The sequence below is a fragment of the Sprattus sprattus genome (assembly GCF_963457725.1).
Source record: "Sprattus sprattus genome assembly, chromosome: 14".
Classification (NCBI taxonomy): Eukaryota; Metazoa; Chordata; class Actinopteri; order Clupeiformes; family Clupeidae; genus Sprattus; species Sprattus sprattus.
Window position 1 is genome coordinate 33,128,859 of NC_137912.1, and position 10,174 is coordinate 33,139,032.

The 10,174-nt window shown below is 42.6% G+C and overlaps 1 protein-coding gene across 1 annotated transcript; it reads right to left on the reverse strand.

The window, feature by feature from the left end:
• Window positions 1-3,570: 3,570 nt before the first annotated feature.
• Window positions 3,571-4,479, reverse strand: LOC308375612 (coxsackievirus and adenovirus receptor homolog; the record flags this gene model as incomplete). Its single annotated transcript, XM_080851775.1, has 1 exon — window positions 3,571-4,479. One exon carries the CDS (start codon window positions 4,477-4,479, stop codon window positions 3,571-3,573), a length of 909 nt encoding a protein of 302 aa, XP_080707901.1.
• Between the last annotated feature and the right edge of the window lie 5,695 nt (window positions 4,480-10,174).

The window sequence follows — 10,174 nt, forward strand, 5'->3', positions numbered from 1 at the left end:
TTTAGGTTATCCATAGTAGCTAATACACTTACTCACAGGCATACATACATAAATCACATACACATAGGGCTCATACACTTCCTCACAGACATACATTCATAAAGCACATACACATAGGACTTATACACTACCTCACAGGCATACATACATAAATCACATACACATAGGGCCTATACACTTTCTCACAGGCAAACATACATAAATCACATACACATAGGGCTTATACACTACCTCACAGACATACAAACATAAATCATATACACGTGCTTGTATCATAGTGCAAAGTTCTCGAGCTTGCGTGTGTGTGTGTGTGTTGATGGTGCAAAGAGATATAAGTTGTTAAGTCACTGGGAGGCCCAAATGCACTCACATGTCCCAAAAGCCTGCAGTCTATTAAAGGTCATCGAGGGTCATACAGACACAGAGAGACCACCAAACACTGTCCTGTGTATTGTATTGAGTCACTGGGAGGCCCAGAGCTACAGACACCTGCCCAGTTAGGCCTCATTAGCCTGCTGTCTATTAAAGGTCACTGAGGGTCACACAGACACACACAGAGCTCCTAGCACTGCCCTGTGTATTGTATTGAGTCATTGGGAGGTAATTAATAGAAGAGATGAGAAGAAAAGGGCAGAGTGAGGTAGACTCATGCAGAGTCCATCTCCCTCCCCCTCCCCTTCGGCGTGGCATTATGTAGCTGAATGGCCCTGGGGACAAAGTACTTCCTCAGCCTGTCCGATGAGCATGACAGTGAGAGGAGTCTTCCACTGAATATGCTGTTCTGTCTGTTGAGGGTACTGTGTAGTGGGTGGTGGACATTGTCCAAGATAGACAGCAACCTATTCAGGGTCCTTCTCTCCAACACCGTTGTGAGGCAGTCCAGTTTGTTGCCCACAACAGCCAATGGAAGTTAAGATAGCAATTCCGGGCTAGCACCCGGCTGCCTACCCGACTTTGGGTGCTTATTTCCCCGCAGACAATCAGTAGAAGGTCCCTGCCTGGATCGATGTCAAAAAGTTGGAAGTTGAAGGCCAACTTCCATAATATCACCTGGCTGCTTACCCGACATTAGGTACTCATTTCCCCGTACACATTCAGTAGAGAGTTCCTGCCTATATTTAAGTAAAAGAAAATGGAAGTTAAGGTGGCAATTCGTGAATAGCACCTGGCTGCCTACCCCACTTTGGGTGCTTATTTCCCCGCAGACATTTATTAGAGGGTCCCTGCCAGTATCAATGTCAAAAAGGTGGAAGTTCCAGAATATCCTCATCCCAATATGTAGAAAACAACACAAAGTTTTAAGATGGAGCGCTTCTGCCATCCAGTGGTGAAATAAATCATTACAGTTTGAGATAGTTTAATTAAGCAATTTTCTGAAAAAATATACTTAACTTCAGAGTTTTGTTCATTGTGAAATTATCTGTTATGTCAAAAGAAAGATATAAAACCATAATATCAAGGCATTTTGCTTTATATTTGGATATATTGAAGTTTTTATTAATTCCAAAAATGCTCCCCCAAAACTTGGAATTCTTCCATCATATCTACCTTGCCGATTATAAATTTGTGCTAGCTGATCCTAATTAGGGTTAGGGTTAGGGTTAGGGTTATAACCACGTTGGCACTCGGTGTAGCACTTCTGGAATTTCATGTAGCCCACTTGGAGATATCGGTAGTCTCTTTGGAATTTTTCCACAAAAGCTACTTCACTTCCAAGGTTAGCGAATGCAGTTAGCGCATCAGATGTAATGTCAATGGATGCCTCCAAATCCCGCGCACTTCCAAGTAGAAACTCTGGAATTCCAGTTAAGGACTAAGTGTTCACAGAAATTAACAAAAAAAAATTAGGAGCTACTTTTAGATTTTTGTTGTTCATATTTGTAACTTGTTTCAAAAATTAAGACATTTAACTATTTTTTTTCAGTCTTTGAAAGTTGCTAGTGTGATACCACCAAATGGCCACAAGGGGGCATAAATTCCCCATCAGAAGTTCCCGAATAGCACCAGGCTGCCCTTCCGCAGTATTAACTGTATGTTTTCCCGACTCTAGGTGCTCATTTCCCCGCAAACATTCAGTAAAGGCTCCCTGCCTGGATGTGAGGTAGTACATGTGGAAGTAATGTAATATATATGGCAGTTCAGGTTGCCCTTCTGGAGTATTAACCGGATGTTTACCCGACTTAAGGTGATCATTTCCCCGCACATATTCAGTAAAGGCTCCCTGCCTGGGTGTGAGGTAGTACATGTGGAAGTAATGTAATATATATGGAAGTTCAGGGTACCCTTCCGGAGTATTAACTGGATGTTTACCCGACTTTAGGTGCTCTTTTCCCCGCAGACATTCACTAAAGGGTCCCTGCCTGGGTGTGAGGTAGTACATGTGGAAGTAAGGTAATATATATGGAAGTTCAGGTTTCCCTTCCGGACTATTAACCGGATGTTTACCCGACTTAAGGTGATCATTTCCCCGCACACTTTCACTAAAGGGTCCCTGCCAGGGTGTGAGGAGGTACATGTGGAAGTAAGGTATTATAAATGGAAGTTCAGGTTTCCCTTCCAGAGTATTAACTGGATGTTTACCCGACTTTATGTGCTTATTTCCCCGCAGACATTCACTACAGGGTCCCTGCCTGGGTCAGATGTAGTACATCTGGAATTAAGGTAATATATGTGGAAGGTCAGGTTTCCCTTCCGGAGTATTAACTGGATGTTTACCCGACTTTAGGTGCTTCTTTCCCCGCAGACATTCACTACAGGGTCCCTGCTTGGGTCAGAGGTAGTACATCTGGAAGTAAGGTAATATATATGGAAGTTCAGGTTTCCCTTCCGGACTATTAACCGAATGTTTACCCGACTTAAGGTGATCATTTCCCCGCAGACATTCACTAAAGGGTCCCTGCCAGGGTGTGAGGTAGTACATGTGGAAGTAAGGTATTATAGATGGAAGTTCAGGTTTCCCTTCCAGAGTATTAACTGGATGTTTACCCGACTTTATGTGCTTATTTCCCCGCAGACATTCACTACAGGGTCCCTGCCTGGGTCAGATGTAGTACATCTGGAATTAAGGTAATATATGTGGAAGGTCAGGTTTCCCTTCCGGAGTATTAACCGAATGTTTACCCGACTTAAGGTGATCATTTCCCCGCAGACATTCACTAAAGGGTCCCTGCTTGGGTCAGAGGTAGTACATCTGGAAGTAAGGTAATATATGTGGAAGGTCAGGTTGCCCTTCCGGAGTATTAACTGGATATTTACCCGACTTTAGGTGCTCATTTCCCCGCACACTTTCACTAAAGGGTCCCTGCCTGGGTGTGAGGTAGTAAATGTGGAAGATAGGTAATATATATGGAAGTTCAGGTTGCCCTTCTGGAGTATTAACTGGATGTTTACCCGACTTTGGGTGAACCTGAAGTCCACATCATGAGCACCTCATGGAGTGAAACTCTTTGATATTATATTTTGTGTTTTAATACAATTAATTTCATTTTCAAAGATATTTGAAAGACAAACAAAGTAAGTTTTTGTTCTTTTTTTTTTATTTTCTCATTCAAGTCAAAGTAATTTCTCATTTTAGAGGTCAGTGGTGCTGCTTGTGACATTCACATCGCCTGTGATGGCTAATCTTCTGTGTTTCGGGGGACTTGCATCCTCTCTAATGTCATTTGCGGTGTCTTCTTCCACCATTTCCTCCTTGCACTTGTAGCGGTGGTAGACACTGAAGGTGATCACAGCAAGGACCAGGAGGCTGCTCACTACTGTTCCTGCTACCATGCCAACCATGGAAGGAGGAATAATCTTTAGTTCCAAAAAGCAGCCCTCCATTCCAACCCGGTTCCTGGCAATGCAGCTATAGGTCCCTGAATCCCTCTCTTCTGCTACTGGGATGTGGAGCGTGCCTGCAACAGCATCCAAGCGGGCAGAGGATGGTAGCGTGTAGGGTCCGGTGGTTCTCTGCCAGTTGTAGTCGATGGGGATTGCACCTTCCAGGGCATTGCAGTGCAACACCACATTTCTGCCCACCTCTTCAGTGCCCTTTGTGTGACAACTTGGCTTGGAGGGAGCATGTATCACCCGGAGGATAACCGAAATTCTTTGGATACCAGGGACCTTCTTCACTTGGCACCTGTAAGTCCCAGAATCTGAGGGTGTCAGTAGTAGCAGGTTAATGGAGGCATCTCCTTTCCTTGGATCCATTGAAATGAAGTGGACCCTGCCTTTGAGTGGCACGTAGTAGTTGTCATAGATCTGCCCGGCGGAATACACAATGATTACTGGGTCCTCTGTTAGTCCAGGGTTAGACAGCCGAGTCCACTCAATTTCCAGAGGTCCAAGGTCATCTGGGGCGAGGGTGAATTGGCAGTCCAGTGCTGCGCCTCCTCCAACCGCCTTCTCCACAAGTTTCTTGTTGGTCGAGTTGATCAGGACGCTGCTACATTTGACGGTCAGCAATAGTAATATTTGGAATATTTGCCAGTCCATTGTTGGGTGCCTTTGGATTCATCCCCCTTTTATATGTTTCCACAGGCTTGCAGACAATAATTTGAACCAATTAATTTGCTCCAGTATTTATACCAATAACCAATAGATTTGCAGGATGTAAAAATAGCAAGATGACGTAGGTGAGCTAAGGCTATAAATACTGCCATCTCTCCATTCAAATCCATACACACTGCAAGAATCGTTATGTAGCGGATTGACAAAGCACCGACTAGGACAAGCCAAATCTTGAACCAGACCAAAGAGAAGCTGGAGGAAAAGCGTGAAGCTGGAAAGGAAATCTTGGTGAAGAAATGTCAGGTATGTGGAACTTTTCACTCTGTGTTTAAGTCATTATGTCCAAAAGTTTTACTGTAAAAAATATTAATGAAATTCTATACTACTGTCTGGCTTCACCACAGTAATAGTGCCTGTTCATGTAGCAGTTCCCCCAAATATACCGATTGGCCGCCCAGATGTGGAAGAAATTGGAGGGTCCTGCAGGCAAGTTTAGTTCCTCTTTTCTATACTGATATTGTGCATATTACTAATCAATTTAATTTGCCACTATTTTCACTAAAATTATTCATTTTTCTTGCAGATGCACCTGTGGCAATCCGTGTGACCTATTCACACTGTCTTTGGCGGCAGTCCTGTTCGGCCTGCTGCTAATAATTTATTATATAATATTGGTCATAGTATACCACAATAAAAAATAAAAAAGATTGCTGAAGTTGTCATGTCTTTAATTCACCTTTGCATCCATAAAGCTGGCCAAGGCTATTAACTGTATTAGATGAACATAGTGTAGCTTTCCTGGATGTTCATGTAATTGTTTTGGAACACTGTGTAGCTTTTCTGGAAGTTCATGTAGTTGTTTTGGAACACTGTGTAGCTTTTCTGGAAGTGCATGTAGTTGTTTTGGAATATTGCGTAGCTTTTCTGGAAGTTCATGTAGCAGTTTTGGAACATTGCGTATATTTTCTGTTAGTGGATGTGATTGGCCTATTCAAATTAGGAGGCATAGTCTATTATCTGTTTGAATAGCAAGATGACGTAGGCAAGCTAAGGCTATAAATGCCGCCATCTCTCCATTCAAATCCATACACACTGCAAGACTTGTCATGCGTCATCGGATTGAGAAAGCAGAGACCGGGACAGCCTATTATTGCCATGTGAAGAGAAGCTGGAGGAAGCTGGAGGAAAATCTTGGGTTGTCTCCGGTTAATCTGAATAACCAGCTAGATAACTCCCAGAACATGGAAGAGGTAAGTAGAATTCTTGGAAGTTGATTGTTCCACATTAATTATACATCACAACGTGTTGCAGTTCCTTATCACGTGTCTGCCTATTCTTGCCATGTGAACCAGACCGAAGAGAAGCTGGAGGAAAATCTTGGGTTGTCTCTGGTTAATCCAAATAACCAGCTAGATAACTCCCAGAACATGGAAGAGGTAAGTAGAATTCTTGGAAGTTGATTGTTTCACATTAACTGTACATCACAACGTGTTGCAGTTCCTTATCACGTGTCTGTCTGGACAGGTACACATAACACCTGATGAATTAGAGGACCAAGAGACGTATATTGAACTCAAACCAGTTTTTTTAGAGGATGAACTGGATGAGGAGACCCGGTTCTCTCAGATCATTCCACCTTACCAGGAGCCCAAGTCCAACGTATTCCATACAGTAAGTAGAATTTATGGATGTTGCTTTGTCGGAATTGACCCTATTTTTACAGCGTGCTTTAGTTCCTAATCATTTATATTTTGCACAGGTTGAGAGTGCAGTTACTGACAGCGACTCAGAGATGGATGAACTTGACAACATTCTGAGTAATACAGATTTCTCCAAGCTGCTGCAAAAAAGGAAAAGTCCTCCTCTGCCCCTTACAAGACCTCAAAAGAAAAAGATCCCTGAAAAGAAAAAGATCCCTCAAAAGGCTTGCAGGATTCAGAAAACAAGAGCGGTTAAAAGAAAGAGCAAGAAGGGAGAAGAGGGCGATAATGGGAAGAAAGTTACAGTGACAAAGAAGCTCCACTCTGGCAAACAGCTTACTGCCAAAACGTCTAGAAAGGTAAGGTATGACCTGTGGAGGTAATAATATAATTAATTGATTGAATTCACTTGGGTTACTGCTTAATAATTGACCTCTTAATCTTTACAGCGTGAAAGGAGAAGGTTGTGCTATTCACCAGAATTCCTAGCAATGCTCAGACTGGCCTTCCAATTTGACATCCAGAAAAAGATCATCAGGGTACGGAGTATTCAAAACACCCTTAAAAACAACCCAGCACTTCTTGGAATGTGCAAAAAGATGAATGTATCTGTTGAAAATGTTCGTAACAGACTTCGAATTATGGTTAAGGAACGAGATTGATGTACACATATTTCATTAAAATGTTTGATTGGTGATTGCTGAAGTAGTCATGTCTTTAATTCACCTTTGCATCCATAAATTTGCCCAAAGCTATTAGCTGTATTAGATGAACACTGCGTAGCTTTTCTGGAGGTGAACATAATTGGCCCATTCAAATTAGGAGGCGTGCCAAATCAACTGTTTAAATAGCAATAATTGGCACTTCGTCATTCATTTCCACAATTGCGACCATGAAGGTAAGGACATATCTCATCATATCTGCTTATTCTGAAAACGCATGTAGTTCTCTTGGAACGTAGCGTAGCTTTCCTGGATGTTCATGTCATTGTTTTGGAACACTGAGTAGGCTTTCTGGAAGTTCATGTAGTTGATTTGGAATATAACGTAGGTTTTTTGGAAGTTCATGTAGCTGTTTTGGACTATTGTGTAGCTTATCTGGAAGTTCATGTAGTTGTTATGGAATATAATGTAGGGTTTTTTGGAAGTTCACTTAGCTGTTGTGGACTAATGTGTAGCTTATCTGAAAGTTCATGTAGTTGTTTTGAATTATTGCGTAGCTTTTTTGGAAGTTCATGTTAATGTTGTGGACTATTGTGTAGCTTTTCTGGAAGTTCATGTAGTTGTTTTGGAACACTGCGTAGCTTTTGTGGTAGTGAACATAATTGGCCCATTCAAATTAGGAGGCGTGCCAAATCAACTGTATACATAGCAATAATTGGCACTTCGTCATTCATTTCCACAATTGCGACCATGAAGGTAAGGACATATCTCATCATATCTGCTTTTCTGAAAACGCATGTAGTTCTCTTGGAACGTAGCGTAGCTTTCCTGGATGTTCATGTCATTGTTCTGGAACACTGAGTAGGCTTTCTGGAAGTTCATGTAGTTGTTATGGAATATAATGTAGGTTTTTTTTGAAGTTCACGTAGCTGTTGTTGACTTTTGTGTAGCTTATCTGAAAGTTCATGTAGTTGTTTTGAATTATTACGTAGCTTTTTTGGAAGTTCATGTTAATGTTGTGGACTATTGTGTAGCTTTTCTGGAAGTTCATGTAGTTGTTTTGGAACACTGCGTAGCTTTTGTGGTAGTGAACATAATGGGCCCATTCAAATTAGGAGGCATGCTAAATCTTCTGTATAGATAGCAAGGTTTGGCACTTCGTCATTCATTTCCACAATTGCGACCATGAAGGTATGGACATATCTCATTACATCTGCTTTTCCGAAAACGCATGTAGTTGTCTTGGAACGTAGCGTAGCTTTCCTGGATGATCATGTCATTGTTTTGGAACACTGTGTAGGCTTTCTGGAAGTTCATGTAGTTGTTATGGAATATAATGTAGGGTTTTTTGGAAGTTCATGTCATTGTTTTGGAACACTGTGTAGGCTTTCTGGAAGTTCATGTAGTTGTTATGGAATATAATGTAGGTTTTTTTGGAAGTTCATGTCATTGTTTTGGAACACTGTTTTGGCTTTCTGGAAGTTCATGTAGTTGTTATGGAATATAATGTAGTTTTTTTGGAAGTTCATGTCATTGTTTTGGAGCACTGTGTAGACTTTCTGGAAGTTCATGTAGTTGTTATGGAATATTATGCAGTTTTTTTGGAAGTTCATGTCATTGTTTTGGAACACTATTTTGGCTTTCTGGAAGTTCATGTAGTTGTTATGGAATATAATGTAGTTTTTTTTGGAATAACAGGATAAAAAGACTTGTCCGAAGTGCCAGGGTGAATTTGCCAACCTGGCGCGTCACCTGCGGCACACGCACGGGATGAGAGACAAGAGAGAGAGGAGCCTGACCGTTGGAAGGTACAGCGGGAAGCTGGGATGCCCAATACCAAACTGTACAGACAAACTGTACTCACGGCTGGATAAGCACATCATTACCAAGCACAAGCAAAAGGTTTTACTTTTACAATTGATCAAATGTTATTCGAAGATGTATTTTGCTAGATTAAAACAATTTGAAATATAATCTTTTAACAGGGTCGATGCCTGAAGAAGCTCCTCAAGATGGCGAAGAAGAAAGCCATTTTACAGGAGCTACAGGCTATCCATCATCCACCACAGGTCCAGCCATCATCCACCTCAGGAGTGTCAGGAGTGTCAGAACCTTGCTCCTTGCAGCCACCACCACCAACCGCAACACCACCATCCATTGGACATCTGGCAAGTGAGGTTGAAGCCATGAAAAAAGATGTCCAACTGCTAAGGAAGGAGGTGAACTACCTCAGGGCCCTTTGCAAAGAGCAAGGTTCTGACACTCCACAATCATCTCATCCCATCTCGCCTGCCTCACCTGTGCCTGCCCAAACATCGCCACAACCCACAACCAGCATGATGCAGCCTGCCTCACCTGTGACTGCCCATACATTGCCACAACCCACAACCAGCATGATGCAGCCTGCCTCACCTGTGACTTCCCACACACCTGTGCCTGCCCAAACATCGCCACAACCCACAACCAGCATGATGCAGCCTGCCTCACCTGTGACTGCCCATACATCGCCACAACCCACAACCAGCATGATGCAGCCTGCCTCACCTGTGACTGCCCATACATCGCCACAACCCACAACCAGCATGATGCAGCCTGCCTCACCTGTGACTTCCCACACATCGCCGCTCCCTCCTCTGCTCTCTCCACTCCACTCTCCAACAAGGGAGACTTCCTGCCCTTCAGTGGGACAGCAAGAGACACCCTTGCCTAATCTGGGTAAGTTGATTCAAATGGTTGTTTGGCAGTTTATTGTATTTGCATAGCGCTATAACAATACAATTGCCTCTAGGCGCTTAACAGAGCCCAGAGCCTAAACAGAACAGAACTGGGACCACCTATTTTTCAGATAATGTGCTGGACCAATTCGAAGCCAGCCTCATTGGACCAAATCAGTCCCAGCAGGCCCTTAGGAATCTAAAACAACGCAAGAGCTATGTAAAGGAATTCCTCCTGTATATGTCAGGAAATAAGGGGGACATCAATAAGACCTTCAATTTCCTGAATGATATGCACAAACTGAACAGGTGTGTTGTTTTCACTATTCGCGTGGTATGAAATAAGAGCACACTTTAAAGTTTTGAAAATACAGTCCATATTTGAAGTGCTCATATATTCCTTTTTATTTCTTTTTCTCAAGCTATCTCACAAGTCTGAATGGCAGACTGAAGCCAAGCAGTCAGGTGCATATCATTTTGGATATTGAGGCCTTCTTGAGGTATTTAAAACTGCATGGCTGCAGACTCACTCCCCTCAAGATTGGCTGGATATTAGAAAAGCTTTCCCTGTGGAAAAGATGCCTAGGGCCCCGAGTTGTAATTC